Consider the following 20,837-nt stretch of genomic DNA (forward strand, 5'->3'; position numbering starts at 1 on the left):
AAAGATTAACTTTCAGTGACCACAAAGGTAATCTAAATGTAAAAATATGGTACAGATATGTCGTGCAGCTTTAAGGTCTTTGCACACAGTCTGAAATTTTTGCACATTAAAAAATAAATGACTTCACGTTGTTTCAATCATGTTTACACTGCCTCCGAAACTTTCATCTGTCATTAAAATAATTAGATTGCCTGTGTTTTTGCATCTGTAGCAAGCATTTTAATAAGAAAGGGTAATAGATATAGAAAAAGTGCATACAAAATGTCAGACTCCGTGTGCAAGGTTCTTTTAAAATGAGCAGTTGTGGCATCATTGGACAAGAAGACAATTGTGATTTTAATTTTCAGTTCACATCAGCATGTTGGAATGCATTAGATCAGATGCGGAAAACTATAAACATCTCTAGAGTGGTTGTGTTTTTGTGGAGTCATGCAGAGCTTTCGATCTCTGTGGGATCTGTGTTATTCGGGCCTCTTATGTGTCATGACTCAAACTCACAGATGGATGACAGCAGTGATCACTGTCCAGTGGTATGAATCTGATATCTGTTGAGCAAACCAGTTGTCCAGCATATCGGAGGCTTAGTAGAGTCTTTTTTGTTTTATAAGGAGTTTTTCAGAGAAGACCGTTGACATTCATGTCCAAACTGGCTGTGGTTAGTGTTGTATAAATGTTATCAAGTCATCAGATCAATAAAGGTTTAATGTCGTTCTTCAATAAAAACATTTGCCAATGTAGATACACCAGTCATGTTAACTAACCGGTGTTACTGGATTAGTATTTGATTTAACAGAGTATTTCATCCGAGGCTCATAGACGCAGTGCTCAAACATGACCCTGCTCTCTTGTTTCTCAGCGTGACCCTTTCCATGAGAATTTCATAACTCTCTGTGACCGCAACCATATAACTTAGTGGTCGACCACAGAGATTTGGTTTCTTTTGAAGACACTGTATGCTGTTGAGCAGCCAGGCCTTTACAGATGGCTTTAGCAGGAACGCCATGCCTTCTGTTTCTGGTTACTTGGTCAAAATTAAGCATGGTTTTCCCTGCATAATAGTGACCAGTTTCAAACTAATGCGCTGTGTTTCCTGAAAAAAAATCCTTTGTTTTCATTGGATATTGATTTTAGATCATATGTTCTTTTAAATCATACTTTTTTGCCACAGAATGACACTCTGTGTAACTACAAAAGGCTATTTCCATGGATACGTTGAAGTCTGGTGTCCCATGACTTTTTCTCAAAGCTGTAGAGGAACAGTTTTCATGTTTTTTTATTTAAATGGTGAGAACTTTTTGATGTTAACTGACTTTTAGCCAAAAGGTTATCTAAATTGGGATGAACCTTTTTGGTTTTAAATGTAGACTTTGATCACCATTTCTATATATATATATTGCTATATCTCATATGTTGTGTGCAAACTTGTTAATGTTAATTTTCTGAAATATTTTTTAAATTGAAATGTGAAATTTTGTTTAATTAAATTCATGTTTATTACTGAGAAATAAGTAAAATGTAAAGGGTTAAAAAGCTGCAGTCTGTATTAAATGAGTTGAAAATTAATTCTCATTTAAAATTTTGTCTGACTTTCTGAGGCTGACGATCAGTGTTTTTTTTCTCAAGGTTAAGCAGACCCTCTCACTGATCATTTGCCAAAAAGCTAAAAAAAAAAAAAAAAAAAACTTTTTTCATACTTAAATTTGTAATCTATTAATGGAACGTGCCAGGAAATGAACATACAACCAGACATTTATTTTTGTTTCTGTGTTCGCAATATCAACAAGATACATATTAGCTTTTGCTTCCTCTGAATAAGCATAATTAATGCACCCTCTTGTACTGATTCACGAAACATGCATCAGCATAAACACAAGTTTACAAATATAGAATTAATATAATGAATACAATCTCTCAGTGTGGGTTTCACCCCGAAAGAACAGGGCTCGGCCAAAAATAGGAATGCAGAACGTTCCTCATCTGGATCTCTGTGGAGAAAATCCCTCCCACCTGCTGCTGGGCCGTTTCCATGACAACGCATGAGTCCAGCTTTTTCATGGCCTGTCCCTTGGTACCCCAAGCCACTGAAAGCCTGGACACCTACCCAAAGGACTTTGCTCTGAGCTCTGTGTCATTTTTCTACTGTAAAACTACGTCATCCTCACATAAACCCACATTAATCCTCATTTAGAAAAATTATTTTCTCTCTTAAACAGTGTTTAGTTCTTGTTACTAAAACCTTGAAATTTAAACTGTGGTGCTACTGTTTAATAAAGAATTTTACTGAGCATCAGGTATCATTGCTGCCTCATCCTAAAATTCAAAAGGAGTCAGCAGTGCCACAACTCAAAAAATTGGTGAAGGTGGTCTGATCTATACCAATTACTCTCAACATTTGGTGACAGTATTAACATGAAAAATAGCACTCAGTGTGCATCTGTGCAGTGCTGCGGGCTTCTAGAGCCCCATTTGATGAGATTTAAATTAATTCTGCCTCAATCCTAAATTCGCCCCCCCCCCCCCCACTGTGCTCCACATTATTAACAGAGCTCAGTCTCCGCCCCTTCACAGCGGCTCCTCAGCAACATCCTCTTCTGGAAACACGCATGTTAATGCATGTGGATCCATACAGGAGAACCAGGCTGTACTATGTAAGAGAAACTGTGCTTCATGCTGAACACCCTCCAGCTTGTGTTAACATTTAGTAATCTATTGCTATAATATTGATGCTCAAGTAGTCAATCGACAGTGTCAAATCCTTTAATTTCAATTCTCATAATTGAAAAAAACAAACAAACAAAAAATTTTAGCATGGTCTTTAGTTCACAGCATTGTGTTTCATCTTATGTACATAACAGCTATTGAGACTTGAGGCAAAGTAATGTTTCTTTTTGAATGGCTTTATATTGAATGCTATGTGATCATAACTTATGTCTCATGCTTTCTCGTTCTTTTCCGAGTCTGCATGATAAGTGTTCCTTTCCTTTCCATGAGGTAATAAATAAATATAATGACTGATTTAAGTGAATCTGAGTCTTAATCTATCTATTTCTCTATTTATCTCTCTACACACACACACACACAGAAATGTAAAAATTCTGATTTTTTTTCTCTTGTGAACTTATTTGTTTGTCCTTTTTGCCCTTAGCACAGTTGTCTCAAGGAAGAAGAAAAAACATTCTAAGGTTACATTATACTGATGCTCTCACAGTGAGTTAAGGCTGTGATATGAGATGCTCAGGTTCCCATCCATATTTAATCAGTCTCAAAAGTACTTAGATCTGCTAAGGGCAACACAGGCCTGAGGAAGGCTATTATTGGACTGGACAAGTTCAGCCTAGCACAGGATGTTTTTGCCTCTCCCATCCGGATTGACCACAATATTGCTGATGCCACTAATTTAATACACACCACTGGGGTGTGTATCTAAATGCTTTTATGCAGGAGCTGTAACACCTCAGCTTTATTTTTAATGAGGTTCTTTAGTCCTTTGTGATTGATTTTCACACTAAATCAAGCTGTGTTGCACCTCTAGTGACAATTAACTGTGATTAAAAAGCTGATACCTTTTGCATCACACTGAGGCATAGAGACATTGTAAGCCTTTAAACCTTGAAAAACTCTATGCATTTTCACATTAAGTGTCTAAAGGCAGTCATAGACCAGATGCCGCAGAGTCAGACACACAACTTGCAGCATCCAGTGTTTAGAAACCAGTGTTTTCTATCAATCTTTGCACACCGCACAACTGTTAATCATCTCTCGACAGCACCTGATATGACTTTGTGGACTGCTCAAAATTCTTCTGTGCAATTCACAAGTTTTCCAAGTTTGACTTTATACAAATGTGAAAAAGGACATGTGAGGGACATTTATTGTAGGCTAGAATATACCTTGTTTATAGACAAATTTTCAGTAACATGTTTGTTTTTCACTGTTTCATTGTATTTCATCAGTTGACTTAGAACTGAACAAATACACATTCTGTGGTGTGGTCCTTCTTGTCAGATGTATCTGGAACTGCACTAGATTGGTTTAGGTATGGGTCACAGTCAATTTGTCTTCGTGAATGGTTTCGGATCTGATGTGGATCCTGTTTGTATTGGTGTCCCACAGGGCTCAGTTCATGGTCCCCTGCTTTTCAGCATTTTATCCTCTTGGTCAGCTAAGATCTCTTAACCTCAGCTGCCACTTCTATGCTGATGACATTCAGACTTTTATACATTCTCAACCTGGTCAGTTTTTGGATGTCCCTCATCTTTCCAACTGTAACTTTCTGAGATTAAGATGTGGATGTTTAAAGATTTTCTGTGTCTGAATAGCTCTATAGATCTATCAGTTGATTGTGTTGCCCTAGAGCTACACAGTAAACTAAAAATAATCTTAGTGTTATCTTTGATGCCACCCTGTCATTCAGGCCTTTTGTATAGAACACGGTAAAGACCTCCTTTTTTCATCTTAAAAATATTGCACGTATTAGGCCTATGTTGCCCTTTTCTGTAGCTGAAAAATATATTATTTAGTTTTCTCACAAATTGATTATTGCAATGCTCTCCTTGTTAGAGTGTCCAAATCCTTTCTTAACAAATTACAATACTTGCAGAATTCAGCAGCTAGAATTTTAATTGGGGTTAAATACCGTACTATGGATTTTAAAATCTTAATGCTTACATACAAGGCCCTGCATGGTCTTGCTCTACAGTATCTGGCAGATCTTTTAACACCTTACACACCAGTTCGCACTTTATGGTAGCCAACGCATAGATGCACCCCCTTACGCCGTAGCCTGACATGAACCTCTCCAAAAATCTAACAGCACGTCAATTATGTGCGGAACGCAAGCACTGTGATTGGTCTGCTAGAATCCCTCCCTCTGTATGTACTTGAGTTTTGTGAGTGTTTATGTGCACTTTAATATATTTTAATGTTACACCTTCTCATATAAAATAAAACAAAGCAAAGAACAAGTGTCTTATCATTTATTATACTACATAGCATTACACATCAGTAGTTGTCTGTGACAAACAATGTTGATCTGCCGTGGTACAAGTCCTTGTGGAGTTGGAAAGAATGCTATCTTCTCCTGTTGCATTGTCTCCTTTTGTAGTTTTAAATAATGATTTAATATTTATTTGCCACTGTCATGGCTATAATGCTTCTCTGATGAGCCGCTTCTTCTTCAGCTTTTGTCGTGGTACTGCAGGTTACACCAGCAACTTGCCTGTGGACACTGCAGACTAGCGGTTTGCATGTGTACTGCACGTCGACACGGAAAACGACGCATAGCCTACGGCATAAAGGCTATGGCGTAGGTCCGACACAGAAGAATAAATAAGCCTTTAGTTGTTCCCAAAACACTGTTATGATCCAGGGGGGGGACAGGGCTTTTTCAACATATGCTCCAAAACTGTGGAATTATCTCCCGATTAACATTAGGGACACTAATTCTTTGGCTGTTCTTAAAACCTTTCTTAAAATGTTCTATCAGGAATGCTTTCATTTGATTACTTTTTTATTGTACTGTTTTGTGATTGTTATTTTTATTATTTTACCCCCTTAGGCACTCCAGTAATTGTTTTACATATAGTTAATACCTCATTACCTAATGCATGAAAATGTAGTTTTGCTATGTCAATTCTTAATTTGTATTATTTTTTTTAAATAGACTGTGTGATCTGGGATGAAGTCTCATGAAGTCTTTCATTGGAGCTGACATTCACAGTCAGCGGAATCATCCTTTATCGATCCTCCACCAGACAAAGACCTGCCCATTGCCCCCTGTACTGTAACGTCTTACTCCCTGACCATGGCTAGTCGAAGAAAGTCTACAACACCCTGCATGATCCGACCGGATGACTTGGTAACTGCAGATGATCCAGAAGAAATGGATTCCTGTGTGGATGGTCCAGAAGAAAATGGATCCTCACATGTGTCTTCTAGTGAGGACTGGACGGATAAGAAGAGTTCTGTGAACTCTGCACAGGAAGCAACAGAGCTGGAAAACCCTGAAGTGAAAACACGACCACAGAGGAAACTCCAGGGAGGCTATGAGTGCAAATACTGTCCCTTTTCCACACAAAATCTCAATGAGTTCAAAGATCATGTCGATTCCAACCACCCCAATGTTATACTCAACCCACTTTACTTGTGTGCGGTATGCAACTTCAACACAAAAAAGTTTGATTCTTTGACGGAACACAATGAGAAATGCCATCCTGGTGAGAGCAACTTCAAGTTCAAGAGAATCAAACTCAACAGTCAGACTATTCTGGAGCAGACAATCGAAGGTTCGAACTGTGCAGTCCTCTATGATACCACCAGCCCTCAGTCAGGAGAGAACTTTACTGCTTTTCCTTTGAGCAAATCCAGTACTGTTAAGGTGGGTAAGCCTAAAATAGATAGTTTACAGTTACAGGATGATGGTGCGCTGGACAAACTCGCTCAAGATCTACCGAAAAAGCAAATTACTGCTGTGAATGTGAACGGGACTGTGATAATCCCAGATGCAACTCTTAGGGATGGCCTTTCTCATATAATGCCATCCTTGCAACGCCCACCTAACTACAACTTAGTACCAAAAATTGCCGTCCCCTTGAACACATCAAAATACAACCCCTCGCTAGATGGCAACTTGACCCTCATAACCTCCTTCAACAAGTTTCCGTACCCTACACAAGCAGAGCTTTCTTGGCTCACTGCAGCCTCCAAACACCCTGAAGAACAAATCAAAGTGTGGTTCACTACCCAACGTCTAAAACAAGGCATCAGCTGGTCTCCTGAGGAGGTTGAGGAAGCACGAAAGAAGATGTTCAATGGAACAATTCAGTCTGTTCAACAGGCATTCACTGTATTACCTACTCAGTTAACTCAGTCCACTAAAGCTTCACAGCCCCTTATCCAGACCGTCCCTTGCCATGTTTTTGGACAACCTGGCCTGGTGTTAGCACCGGTTTCCAATGGCTCAACTGCTACTGGTGCTCCTCTTGCACTAACAGTGTCAAATCAAATAGCACAGGGTGTCAAGAGGGCCCACAGAGCACCGCCGGTTGCTCCAGAGATAAAGAGGCCTTCAATAATTCAGTCCGTTCAGAGCACTCCCAAGCCTGTCTCTCCGACACCAAGCCTTTCTTCAGATTGTGAGAAAACCCCTGATCAAATCAGAGAGCTGACCACCAGCTATTCTCAGTGCCAGTTTCCTGATGACGAAGAAGTGTATCGTCTCATCGAGATGACTGGCCTCTCCTGGGGAGAGATCAAAAAATGGTTCAGTGATCAGCGCCATGGAAACCATAAGGCAGTGCAACAGATTAAAACAGACCTCTCTTCGAAGGACAGCCAACCACATAAGCCTGTTGCCACACAGTTTCCCCTACTAGAGAGAGTTAAAGGCAAATCCTCTGAGCAAATGAAAAAGTTAGAGGAGAGTTTCCAAAGGACTAGCTTTCCAACCCAGGCTGAGATAGAGCACCTTGTGACAGACACCAGACTCTCTAAAACCGAAATTGATTGCTGGTTTAAGGAGCGCCGTGCACTTCGAGACAACCTAGAGCAAGCCTTGCTCAACTCGATGGGCTCAAAAAGGCTGGAGCATCACCTTCAAAGGGGGACACTGAATGGAGTCCATGAGCAGGACTGTAGAGTCAGGGACTCACCTCTTCCCATTCTCACGTCTTCAGTGTGTCCAGAGGCCATTGATGGCAAGTCTCTCTGCCTTCTTAAAGACATGTTTGCACAAACCCAGTGGCCATCACCAGAGGAGTACAACCAACTAGAAATCCAAACAGGGTTAGCTCGTACAGAAATTGTCCGGTGGTTTAAGGACAACAGATCTGCTCTGAAGAATGGAATGTTAGGTTGGATTGAGCAATTTCAAAGTCTTAGCAACAAGAGATCTAATGGACAAAATAGCACATTGATCTCGGAGCAGGCACAGAGTGTCCTTCAAAGGCACTTTCAAGAGACAAAGGTACAAAAAGAGGAGGGTTTTGAGAAGCTTGCAGAGCAGTCAAAACTAACCAACCAGGACATAGTCGAATGGTTCACCAGTAAGCTGGGCCACAACATGCCTGATATCAGCAAGAGCAAGGATCAACACGGACAGGCGAGTGTAGATGGTAAGAGGTGGGTTTCCTTGGCAGCTGACATTGAAGGCAAAGATTACGATGCACAGAAAGTGGCACGAGACCTTGAAGTTCTGTCGGCTGAGCACAGAGTGACAGGATAAAGTGATAAAGGTAATAGTCATTTTTTATTTGAACTAGCTGGTTGATATTTTGAATGGAGGAGTGAGACGGTCTCTTTTCTTGAGAAATAGCTGCTTCTCATGATGATGTAGCAGATGTGGTTGTAAGACACCTAGAAAGTCAGCTGTCTGTAATTTAGCCTTTAAACAGTTTGGCAGTGAGAGAGAAGGCAGAGCCCAAATTTTATGTATGCTGGGAGGGGGCAGCGTGTCAATTTTGGATTTTCTTTCAAAGCTTCATCCATAATTTATGTGAGTCAAGTGCCATTTGTTGCTTGTTCTGTTGCAGAAGAAAACAGGCTGCTATGACTGAACTAGATGGGCTTGTTGATTAAGGAATGACCTCTGTTGTCATGAATGGAACCAATGATCTCATATCTGGACTGAGGTTATCAGAGACGAGATGGACTTGGGAGCATCTGTGAAACACTGTCTGGAGAGTGACCATGGAGTGCCAAAGTTTGACTGCTATGTTGTTATTATTATGTTTGTTTTTTAAAAGGGCCCTTGTAAATATTTTTTTCTGTACTTCAACAGATTTGTAAAATTTTTGGAAGATGAGACTTTTGTTACGTTTATAATAGGAGTCCCAAGACATTTCCCTTGACACTTATAATGAAATGTTCAATCCTTTTTGTGAGTGGACACAAAACTAACCCACCTGCTGGTGAAGCTGGTTTAAAACACGATGTGGTCCATGATGGCACTTAATATTTCAAGTGGACACATACAAGCGGTGCTTTAATAAAAACCATCTTATTCCAGAAAACAAGGTGATATTATGGACTTTTCTTTGGACCATAAACACATTGCCTGCGGTCTCATCTTGTACCTTATTGCCAAGGGTACAGAGCCCCATGATGGACATAATTAAAACTGAAATCAATAAAATACAGAGATGCACATGTTTATTTGTAGTTATAGGCTCATTTCTGGCAATGTTACAGTAACTGCAAATTTATCCGTATCATGTTGGCTTTTCCTGGTATCCCAACACATAGATCCATTTTACCATTACTCAGCTGTGAACTGCTTTCAGCTCGCTTAAGTATATTTCTTTTTCCTGCAGCTGCTTTAGTGTCATGTTCAGATATGTATCAGGAATACTGTACTGCTACCAAGAATCCTGCTTGCTCTTTATATGAACCAGTCTGCTGTAAATCAATAAAACACAACTGATTGAAAACCTGTTTCGAGTCTCATTTTTTTACACATCAGTAGCATTGCCAAAGTCAAAATTAAAAGTAAAAAAAAAAAAAAAGCTCAGTTTCATTAGGAGCTGCTTATTTTCTCACAGTAAGTTTCTTTTCAGGGTGCTGCAAAATTTAAATGCAACTTTAAGGCGCCTGTATCCTGAGTGTGTCCCTCAAGACACTGAAATCAATGTACTCAAATTAGTGAGCACAGTTGCTGTTTACAGTTTATTTGTAGCATCTGTAATTGAACAAGCACTCAACTAAATGAACATTTTAGTAAAGGTTTGTGGTTTGGAACAGTAGTAACTTAAAGATTTTGGCAAGAGGTCACATTGTATAACTTTGATATGACATATGCACATAAATGTATCTGGATTTTGTAAAGCACCTTTATCCAAACAATGTGTTGAGGGACATAATATCAAAACAATGTCATTTAGTGCATACTAAATTCAAATATATCAATGAAATCAATAAATATATCTTTCAGTGTAAAAATAATTATAAAACTTAAGTTTCTGTTTTTTTTTTCTGTCAGATGGCTTGTGTACGTATAAGACTAATCTTAATTTAGTTTAATCATCAGTAATGTGTGAAAATTGCATGGCAGTGTTACTGGAAATGGATTGATAAACTACTCAAGGCTGGCATCTGAACATATAAAACATGGTAATATACATACACGTATAATATGCACAGAAATATGCACAAGCACTTTCATCTGCAGGTTCTGACTGGTAATTCAGTTCATTCACAAATGTAAAGCATAAGTCATGCTTAAGAAAATGTACAATAAATTGAACCTAATTAATTTAGACAAATGAGGCGATAAAAAAAAAAAAATTGAAGTCCATTCCTAAACAACCAAGCTAACAAACAATCTATACTGAACAGTTCATAGCGAAATTAATCAGCTACATTTGACTGTGAGCAAGTAACATGAATACACTGAAGGAGGCAGTCATATTACGTTAAACACAATCAAAGTCCCCTGAATTTCCTACAATTATACCAACTCTGCTACTGCACATAATTTTGCAGAGTTTCTGTACGCACTGTGAAACTCGATAACAGTGTGATATATGACGTTGAGTAAGTGGAAAATATGTAATGCTGGGAAAGAGCCCCGTCAATTTTCCATTTGGGTCAAAAAAAAATGCAAAAAACAAAAAACCCAAAACATTTAAAATTCATATTCTGCAGCATTGATGTTAGACACTTTTGTATTCATCCATTGATGGAAGAGTCAAGATTTCAGTCGTCCCCAAGCCGAAAGCCTTGACCCCAGTTATGACGCCCACCTCCACCGCCTCCTGCCTGCTCTTGGGGCACAGGTCTCCTGCTTGGAGGAACGCCGAATCCAGAAACCCCACCTCGTCGATTTGGGAACATCTGGTATCTAAGGAAAAAAAATTCATTCATGACAAGCATAACAGTATAATTACCACACTAAAGCCCCTGATAACCCATAACTTGTCACTTTAATTTAGCTAAAGATTCATGAATGAGTAATTTGATAAAAAGGCACTTCATTTAAATCAGCACTGCTTGATTCATGATAACAGGAAGCTGAGGCCAGCTGTGCAGCCAATAAACTCACAGGAACTGTGGGGTGGAGAGGAAGGATCGGCCACCCAGGTCCATGGGGTACTTGAACATCAGAAAGAAGTAAAGGTGACCAACTAAATTCCCAATCAGCTCGTTGACAATGCTGAAGAAATAAATGGTTATTGTGGTTAATGGGACTATGATGACACAATGTTATACGACATCTACATCAAACAACTATGATTTTTGAATATTAATATGTGTGTGTGTGTGGGGGGGGGGGGGATTCTTACGAGCCACCAATGATAAAGTTGAATCCCAGAATGACCCAAGGGAGATAACAAGCCTGTGTTAGTGTGAACATGAACAGGTTTTAGTTTGGAGCATTAAAATACATCAGTATATCATGTCAAATCATACTGTAGTAATAATGCATTGAATACCTTGAATCTGGTACCAAACCAGAAAGATACAATCGTGTCACGATTTAGTTGAGCCCAGACGTACAGAACAGACATGATCAAAGGGATCATCAGGAGCTGCAAGCACAAAGCCAATATTTATGAACAAATGAATAAGGAAATGAAAATGTAACATTACATAATTTTCCTCACAAAATAAATGCAAAATATACTTTTAAATGTCAGAAATGCAAAAACAACTAATAGGTTACATTAAAAAGCTTAATTAACTCCATGTGAATTCCAGCAGTGCAGAAGAATGCTTATAAATCAGAAAATGTTGTCATTCATATAAGCAGAACAAGGTTTCAGATGATTTTAGAAAGACAAAAAAAAAAACATTGCTCTGAAACCATTTTAAAATGTCTTCATTTAATGCTGATTTACCTCAAATAAGAGGGGCAACATTTGCTTCTGATGCAATTTCATGTTTGAAAGATCATTTAGGGAGGCAGGGGGCATTTTCACATCTTCTTTCATAACTAATTGACTACACTAAATATTGTTTTCACAGCTGATAAGAAGAAATGTTTCTTAAGCATCAAATCAGCATATTAAAATGATTTCTGAAGGATCATGTGACTCTCAAAACTGGAGTAATGGCTGTTGAAATTTCAGCTTTGACACTGCAGGACTAAATTACATTTGAAAATACACGTTGTGTTGCCTTGTAATGATCTCTTTAAACATTACAATTTTTACTGTACTTTTAATCAAATAAATGCAGCCTTTTTGTGCGTAAGTGACTTTTAAAAACGATATTATCACACTTCATATTAAATTAGTGCTGTCAAACAATTAATGGCGATTAATCACATCCAAAATAATAGTTTTTGTTTAAATATGTGTGTGTACTGTGTATATATAAAAACAAACAAATGCAAGTATATATTTAATAAAAGTATGTTATATTTATATATTAAATATATTTTATACACTATAAATTATATGAATATAAACAAACAAATACATGTAAATATTTTTTAAATATATACGGTAAATGTCTCTTATATACACAAAATAAATATTCACAGTACAAACACATATTGTGTAAACAAAAACTTATTTTGGATGGGATTAATCGTTTGATATAGAACAAGTTCAAACTCAAAGATATTAAAACGTTAATACTGGATAAATTATACTAAATACAAGAGCAATTAACAAAACACCATAGTGCTGTCAAACGACTAATAGCATACAAAATAAGTTTTTGTTTACATAATGTGTACACTCTATAAACTCAATGTTTATAGAGTGTAAATGTTTTCAAAATATGTGCTGTATGTGTGTATATTTATATATACATAATAATAAATATACACAACACACACACATATATTATGAAAACAAAAACTTTTATTTTGGATGGGATTAACTGTTTGACAGGACTTATGAAAAACAATCGCTTTTTAAAGAGTAAGTGCCAGTCATGCACTTACTCTTTAGAAAATTTAACAAACACACATTTAGAAAAAGGAAGAAAAAACTCAGACTTACCTGCATGTCCATCAATAGGCCTGTTATCTGAATTATAATGGTTAAGGACAGATAAAAGGAAAATGAACATGACTCCTAGGAAAGCTTGTTCTTGCTGAGTGGACACTGTATAGCTTGAAAACCACATCTTCAGAGGATATTAAATCATTTAATGCAATGTTCTAAAATGCTGAATTCTGCACATTCATTAAGTGAAGTCATTCACTGTTAATGGGTATGCACTGTACAGACACAAATCATTTGATGACAATGACTAATCACATGTTTGCGTTACACTGAATGACACATTTAATCTTATAATAAAATATTACAGTACAGTGAGTACAGGACAGAAGGGATACAACAATGCAAATCCAGTTGAACAGAAGCATGAACATGTAGTCCGCTGGTCGTCCATCAAAAGCTCCTGTAAAAGGAAGAGAATATGATGAGATGTCACATACCATATTAATCATCACTTCACTTTCTGATCAAATAAAGTTTTATACGTAAAGAACAGTATTTTTTTTTGAAAAACTCTGTACATCATAGCAAAACATGAAGTCATATTGTAAGACTAGAAAGATGGCGTTTTATTTTATATGAAGCAGCTCACTTCACAGGTGGTGCCATTTTGAAATAATTTAATTATCTGAATAATTCTCTCTTTATATTAGTAACTCCAATTATTGGACATTTTCGCTCATGGAATAGAATAAATTGTAAGCAAAATCTTGCAATGCTGCATCTACACCACTAGGTGACAGTATAAAAGGCCATTCACACCAATAACGATAAATATAAAGATAAATATAACAATAACTGTATTATTAAATTTGGGTGGATTCTGACTGGCTGGTAATTTTTTTTTTTTTTTTAAACATTTTTCAGAAAGTGATTCCAATATTGTTCCTCTGTGTTATATTTGAGGACAGCAAGTCCACACAGCAGTTAAAAAAAAATCTTCCAGCTGATAAAACAATGACAGCCAATCATAGGGCTGCTCCGATCACGATCGGCCGATCGTTAGTGCGCATCTCGTCAGTAAAGCCGGTTGGTAAATTCCCTCAGGTGCGTGATTTCACATAGAGCAGTTACTACATAGAGCCGTTGTTAACTGAGAAGATGCGCAAATAAACGCTGAAAATGGATTTGCGCATCTTCTCAGTTTACAATGGCTCCGTGTAGTAACAGCTGCTCTATGTGAAATCACGCACCTGAGGGAATTTACCGCTGATTAGAGAACCGGCTTTACTGACGAGATGCGCATAACGATCAGCCGATCGTGATCGGAGCAGTCCTAGCCAATCAGAATCCACATTTAAAGCGGCAGATGACAAACCTCTAAATAAGAATGCAACTAAAAATACTGAGTGCACTTTAAAGTCCAGTCACACATTATTTGATTTAAAGGACGTTTAATATATTTCAGGAAACAGAAGCTACCTGTTTCAAGCCTTGTGGAGTACTGGTAGAGGAAATACAAATTAACCAGGTATAAAAAACCAGTCCCTGGGCCAACTGGGAAATACAATGTTGCAGATATCGGTCTCCATATCTGTTGAGAGAAGACAGAAAAATGATTTAGGATGATACACACTGATTCTGGATTATTTAAACAGCTGCATCATAGAACTTACTGATTTAATAATCAACAGACATAAGATACTTAAAGGGATAGTTCACCCAAAGAAAAAGAAATAAAAATTTGTTCATCCTCATGTTGTTTTGAGCCTGTATGCACTGACTTTCTTTCTTCAGTGGAACATGAAAAATATATATTTTAAATGTTTTTGTCCATGCAACAGAAGTCAGTGATAAACAAAACTGTTTGGTTACAAACATCATCTTGCCTAAATATCTTACCAAAAATATCTACCAAAACATCTTCTATTGTGTTCTGCAGAAGAAAAAATGTCATACAGGTTTGGAACGGCATGAGGGTGAATAATTGGTATTATCCCTTTAAACTGAAGAAGTACACAAAACCAACAGGCACTGAGAAAATCCAGCAAGCAGCATTTGTATGCAGTCACCAGCACTGCCTGAATGTTATAGCTACCATGCTTGCACTGCAGATTTGATTCCCCGCACATTGTGGACTCATTCTCCATGTGCCTGAACACGACTGCAGCTATTATACCAGACATCACGCTCTGAGAGGAACAGACACTCATCTGCTCTGTTATCCAGATTTGTTCGGTAATTCCCAGACTAGAAAAACTGGGTCAGTAAACAACAAACACACTCCCCCCCTGCACAAATTTCTTAACACTCTCCGGTGTTTAATTTGCTCTAAACATGCACATGCACACCTTATCCCTCTCTATAGTCCCCTGCTTCCTTGTTCTCCTCCCTTTCCCTGTATCCCTCCCTCACTTCTAGTGCTTTCTCTCCTGCCTCCGGCACACACAGAAACTCTGAGCTAACAGGGTTTTTGGTCTGGGGGACTGAATCCGCTGAGAAGCAACGCTTTGATGTTGGTGTTTAAACTGGCTCTGCGGTAGCCAGGCAGTCCATCGGCCCCCTCGCGCACTGCAGCATAGATCACACCAGCCGATTTGTGTGGAGAGGTGACCTCTGTGGACTGCAGCACAGAGAAAAGTGGGTTAAAAAGCACAGCAGGATTGGTATTCCGCGAAAAGACAGAGAGTATTATTTGGCCACTTCTCAACCACTAAACAATTCCTTGACAAGACAAATGTGCCAATGTGAGCACCGGTTCACTGTGACAAAAAAAATTTTATGTTACCCTTGGCTTAGCAATGTATGCTCTTTCAAGTGGGTGATATCTCTCATTTTGCTCAGATATAGTTTACTTCCTATACCTGTGCCAAAATAAAGAAGAAACCTGTACTGGCAGGATAGAGATCATGAAACGTTAGCTAATTGTGAGCAGACAGGAGTCAAGTTTAGAGCATGTTCAAAGGGAGATGATAAATCATAGAAACGCAATATAAAAAGGAGCTCAGCATTTGAGTTCCTAAATAACAACTAAAACTGCTCAAAAAAATGAATCACAGGGTAATAACTAGCCATTAGCAGAGGTCAAATTATTCCATGCCTGAATTTCAGGTGCATCACTCACAGAAACATATTATGGGAAACAGATTTAAAGCAATAAGCCATTTACAAACTAGAAAAGCCAGAGAAGTATCGGTGAAAGCTTAAGGACATAGTGTCATGTGATGGATGCTAAATGCTACCAGAATGACCAGACAGTGTGAGGTGGGTTTAAAAATACATATTAAAATAACTTCTTGTGGGCTTTACTTCATATGGAGTGGTGCATTATCCCACAACACACAGTTTAGGAATTGCATGACAGCTTTTCAATCTTTTACATGCCACAGACCCCCAAATATAATCATCTCCTTGCAAGGGACCCCGATTCTAAAGTTTAATACATGTAAAATATTATTTGGAAAATATTTATGTATTTGTTCTACATTACATTAGTAATTTTTCCCCTACTCATAGTGCTGCAACATTATTAGATGTATAATTATTTATTTTCACAATAAAAAAGTATTTATTTTATTTCAATAAATATTTTATTTATTTAGTTGAATATGAGTTTTTAATTATTATTTATTTATTCACACTGATGGTCTCTTAACTTTACTAACTTTTCTAACTGCCGATTCCCTGGGGTCCCTAAGCCTCATTTTGACAACTTTTGCTTTAAGTACTAAAACTGTTCTGAATAAAATTATGTATATAATCTAGGCCTATATATAGTTTTTTTAAATTAATCACCCAGAGAAACTGTTAATTTGGTGCAATAGCAATCATGATGGAAATAATACAAATGCTTCTTTAAAACATTACCCACAAACAAAATCCTTGGCGCCACCTAGTGGAAATTACTGACAACAATAAAACAATAAAATATCATATTTTTGTTAATTATAGATCATGGTTAATTACGTATTTTAATATATTTACAATACTTCGATTCTAGGCAGACTGTAAGAATTAGGCGCTCGAAAAGCAGACCTCCACATTTAAGACAACAGAATACCATTATTTCTAATATATGTAGCAAAACTCACATATTACCTAATTAGTCATAGTAAACAAGGTTAAAATATTTGTCATCAGAGTGAGAAGCAGTTATTGTGAAAGGAAAAAATTTATTTGACAGCATATGAAAAGCTTGCTGTCCCGGAAGTAGCCTCGGACGCGTACTCGACTGTCATTGGTTGAACTGTGCAGCCTGGGACGCGTTCAGTGCTGTTTTTATACAGTCTATGGTTCAGTGTTACTGTTTTGTTGTGTATTTTTTCTGTCTTTGCGCATCTTTTTGCGTTGCCTGTCCAGTATAGCATATTATTGGTGACATAAGTTACAGATGGAGGGATTAGGTTAATAAATTAGGCTTCTGTCGAAGCACAAATAACACGTGTTACGCTTTTCGCCATCTCTTACCATTCACATTCTGCATAAAACATCAAAGTATTCATATTCGCTTGGACAACCTTTAAATACCTAACATTAAAACTTCCTACTGTGCAAAAAAAGTATAACAAACCACGTAATTTAGGCAATCAGGTGCACTGTGTATGAGATTTTGAACACAAATCATTCAACCGTCAATCATCATTAACATTCGTTCACCACAGAGCAGTTGTCCAGGACGCAGCCCATGTGTGGGCATCAGTGTAACGTTACTCCAGCGCGAGGCCTACAACAAGGCCTTGTCATCGATCGCTGCTGTTGTCTAAACTCTCTCTAATGTTTAACTGAACTTAAACCTACCTGGAATTTATGAAAGAAAGCCTCCGGCCATAGCACGAGATACACAGGACTGATTAATCCCAGCTTTCCTATGAGCGGCACTGCTATTGAACCAGCAAACCAGTAACGAGTGATGAACGGGATATTTTTAAACCAGTCCCCGATATCTGACATCTTGCCATATGATTGCAGAGCCTGGAGATTCTCTGTCGGTTCTCCACCGAAGCAGTTCAGGAAAACGAGCAGGTGCAACAAACGGATCTGTGACCACAACGCAGAAATGCTGTTTCAGTCTTCTTCTATTTTGGTTACCCTGTTGTACGAACTCCTTCCCCGTTTAGTTTACGTGACGTGGCTGCGTACAGACACGTCATTGTTGCGATTTTCCGTTAGATTTGACTGTCAAATTAACAGTCAATCAAAGAAACACGGGGATTTTTTCGAATTCGAAAAAAAATGTTTATAATCTTAACGCTGACATTTTATATAATTATTATAATTTATTCGGGCTGTAGACACTGCATTTACCCTAATTATGTGAAACGTAGTGAAAACTTTAAGACCACTTTATGAAATCGTTAAAAGTCTTTTATGTTGACGTCTAGGTTGATACGTTTTGAAACCGGAAACGGCTGCTTTGTGGCGCTACTTTTGGCGAAGTTAAGGTTTCGTATCATTTTATTTGAGTATATTTGCAAAAAATATCGCACATAAGTAGTTTAAATGTTTTAGGGGTTTATCGACAACGAAAAAGCTATAGCTTACCACTTAGACCAGTAAATTAGTACATTTTGCTAAAGATAAAAATCATGTCATTGTGAGATAAATGATAAAAAAAGATAATAAAAAAATATAAAAATAAAGTCATGACATTATTTACAAATCATCATTCACTTCCAAATCTGTAACAAATACGATGTCAGGCGGAATGTTTGGGACTGTAGGCCTCAGTCACCATTCACTTAATTTACATATATTTTTTCCACACATTTAAAGTGAATGGTGACAAAGGTCGTTATTCTGTTTATCATATACTTTTTTGTTCTAATAAAGAAAGTACTGCAAGTGTCAAAGAACACGAGGGTGGGGAAAGAGATTTTTTATTTTTTAGTCTGGTGGACTGTCCCTTTAAATGGTCTTTTCACAGCATGTTTTCAACCCAAAGTTTAAGGTGCACGTGAGTTTCATATATAGCTTCCAAAGATGTCTCTAAGTTCAGTGCAGTCCACCTTGTCCACTCTGAAGTCATGTCAAGCAGACCTTGGAGGTTGTATGGACATGGTATCAGATGTTGCGCTGGGAATAGTTGAAGCACAAGGTGAGTGATTTCTGAAAGATCATGTGACATTAAAAACTGGAGTAATGGCTTCTGAAAATTCAGCTTTCTTTTGGACATACTTTTCAAAATGTACTTTATATTTGATTTCAGGTATGGATAACAGTCCAGCTCTGAAGAAGCTGGAGGAAATGATTCTGGAGTGCTCGAGACTGGACAGAGAAATCAACTGTTTTGTGGAGTCTGTTGATGAGATGACTGCTCAGGTTTGTCTTAATTGAGTTTCACTAGTGCTTTATTCTGACACAAAGTCTTTGTCAAGTCTCCCATTGAACCACCCTGGCTTTCTCTCTATGTTCTGTAGGTCAGACATGAACCTCCTGAGGCTATGGTTCACCTGAGAAACTCCGTAAAGGAGCGATTCAATGAGCTTATGGCCGGAGTTACAGATGCAGACCTACAAAGGCACAGCAAGGTTGTTGCCTTCAGAGACAATGTCAGGAAATATGCCATGCAAGGTGAGGAACTCACCCACTCCTGCAACACAAGGTCGCTGTATTTTCCATGTTATAAGTGATGCAGTTCCTAAATATATTTTTATGCATACTGTATATGCAGCAGGTCAATCTGCTGCTGAGAATGAAGAAGAGGAGCTGGATGAGGACATTGCTGTAACACAGAGCCAGACAAACTTCATCTGCCCTCTCACCCAGGTAAACATTAGCATAATTTCACATCAAGTGCACAAGATGCTATAGACCTTGAGGTTAAAGGTCACATTTGTTGTGGTGTCTTTGTGTGTTACTTGTATTGCAAGAACAAACATAAAAATGTCATATCATTCAAACTTTTTACTTTACCTTTTTCTGACAGGTTGAGATGGTAAATCCAATGAAAAACAAGAAATGCCATCATTACTATGACCAAGAGGCTGTACTTGAAATGATTAAGGCCAGGCACAAAAACAAGAAGAAATTTCGGTATGTACTCACTACTCTGTTCTTTCTTTTTGTTGCCCTAAACAAGTATAGTTATGCAAACTTAATTTCCATATCCAGTCCAACAAGGCTGCATTTATTTGATGAAAAATGCAGTAAAAACAAATACTGTGAAATATTATTACAATTTAAAATAACTGTTTTCTATTTTAATTAATATGTGATTGCAAAGCAGAATTTTTAGCAGGCATTACCCCAGTCTTCAGTGTCACATGATCCTTCAGAAATCATTCTAATATGCTCAACAAAAAAATTCTTTTTAATGTTAAACTTATTTAACGCCATTTATTAAATCTTAAACTTGTACCAGTGTTACATTTAATATCAATGTTACAAACAGTTCTGCTGCTTAAAATATTTCTGGAAACCACCATTTTATCAGGATTCTTTGATGAATAGAAAATAGATTTTCTTGTAACATTGTAAAAGTCTTTACTTTCAAATATCTTTTGAACTGTAGCAAAGAGAACCATGTAACAGCCACTGTTGCCAACTTTTCTGCCATTGTTCACAGCTGTCCAAAGGTTGGCTGCGGAAACACAGATGTTCAGCAGTCAGATCTCGAGTTGGACCTGGTTATGAAGAGAATGATCCAGAAGCATAAGAGACAGAGCGGAAAAACTTAATTTGACTAAATCAGTCCTGCAGATGTTAGTTGTTCGGTCTATAATAAGAAAATGGTTTTGCCTGAATTTTAAAATGTAGAACTGGAGACTTTTGTAGTAATATTTGGTTCATGTTAATCTAGAACACATTTATTGTTCATGTTTGGAATACAAATGCACTATGCTTGTCAATGCTGCCTTTTTTTTCTTTTTTTTTTATAAACATTTGCACCGGTCTCATATTACCTCACTGTCAAACCTCAGATCAAGTAGGCATTTTATCCTTAGTCAAACA

At 37.6% G+C, this 20,837-nt stretch overlaps 3 protein-coding genes across 4 annotated transcripts; 2 read left to right on the top strand and 1 right to left on the bottom strand.

Annotated features, from left to right (window-relative positions):
• Window positions 1-4,338: 4,338 nt before the first annotated feature.
• zhx2a (zinc fingers and homeoboxes 2a) lies at window positions 4,339-9,447 on the top strand. Its single transcript, XM_059567871.1, has 2 exons — window positions 4,339-8,231; window positions 8,529-9,447. Exon 1 carries the CDS (start codon window positions 5,804-5,806, stop codon window positions 8,219-8,221), a length of 2,418 nt encoding a protein of 805 aa, XP_059423854.1. The 5' UTR covers window positions 4,339-5,803; the 3' UTR covers window positions 8,222-8,231; window positions 8,529-9,447.
• A 55-nt stretch (window positions 9,448-9,502) lies between these two features.
• derl1 (derlin 1) lies at window positions 9,503-18,041 on the bottom strand. Its single transcript, XM_059567879.1, has 8 exons — window positions 17,685-18,041; window positions 14,370-14,481; window positions 13,286-13,350; window positions 12,945-12,971; window positions 11,427-11,522; window positions 11,277-11,329; window positions 11,036-11,146; window positions 9,503-10,834 (listed from the first exon to the last, which is right to left on the bottom strand). Exons 1-8 carry the CDS (start codon window positions 17,835-17,837, stop codon window positions 10,690-10,692), a joined length of 762 nt encoding a protein of 253 aa, XP_059423862.1. The 5' UTR covers window positions 17,838-18,041; the 3' UTR covers window positions 9,503-10,689.
• Window positions 18,042-18,162: 121 nt separating this feature from the next.
• LOC132158454 (E3 SUMO-protein ligase NSE2-like) lies at window positions 18,163-20,753 on the top strand. Of its 2 annotated transcripts, XM_059567882.1 has the most exons (7): window positions 18,163-18,345; window positions 18,829-18,981; window positions 19,093-19,205; window positions 19,304-19,457; window positions 19,558-19,652; window positions 19,813-19,919; window positions 20,452-20,753. In XM_059567882.1, exons 2-7 carry the CDS (start codon window positions 18,867-18,869, stop codon window positions 20,561-20,563), a joined length of 696 nt encoding a protein of 231 aa, XP_059423865.1. In that variant the 5' UTR covers window positions 18,163-18,345; window positions 18,829-18,866; the 3' UTR covers window positions 20,564-20,753. The 2 variants fall into 2 exon arrangements, with proteins under 2 accessions (XP_059423865.1, XP_059423864.1); XM_059567881.1 differs by lacking the exon at window positions 18,163-18,345 and having other exon boundaries at window positions 18,757-18,981.
• The last annotated feature ends 84 nt before the right edge of the window (window positions 20,754-20,837 follow it).

This window comes from Carassius carassius, chromosome 15 (genome assembly GCF_963082965.1).
Source record: "Carassius carassius chromosome 15, fCarCar2.1, whole genome shotgun sequence".
In the NCBI taxonomy this organism is placed as follows: domain Eukaryota; kingdom Metazoa; phylum Chordata; class Actinopteri; order Cypriniformes; family Cyprinidae; genus Carassius; species Carassius carassius.

Excerpts from the sequence above, each read along its gene's own strand:
- LOC132158454 (XM_059567882.1), top strand. The coding sequence starts at position 18,867 with ATGTCTCTAAGTTCAGTGCAGTCCACCTTGTCCACTCTGAAGTCATGT. Across the intron at positions 19,458-19,557 it reads CAGGAAATATGCCATGCAAG|CAGGTCAATCTGCTGCTGAG; the intron begins GTGAGGAACTCA and ends CTGTATATGCAG. Across the intron at positions 19,653-19,812 it reads TCATCTGCCCTCTCACCCAG|GTTGAGATGGTAAATCCAAT; the intron begins GTAAACATTAGC and ends TTTTTCTGACAG.
- derl1 (XM_059567879.1), bottom strand. The coding sequence starts at position 17,837 with ATGTCAGATATCGGGGACTGGTTTAAAAATATCCCGTTCATCACTCGT. Across the intron at positions 11,523-12,944 it reads GCCTATTGATGGACATGCAG|CTCCTGATGATCCCTTTGAT; the intron begins GTAAGTCTGAGT and ends TTGTGCTTGCAG. Across the intron at positions 11,147-11,276 it reads AACTTTATCATTGGTGGCTC|CATTGTCAACGAGCTGATTG; the intron begins GTAAGAATCCCC and ends TTATTTCTTCAG.
- zhx2a (XM_059567871.1), top strand. The coding sequence starts at position 5,804 with ATGGCTAGTCGAAGAAAGTCTACAACACCCTGCATGATCCGACCGGAT.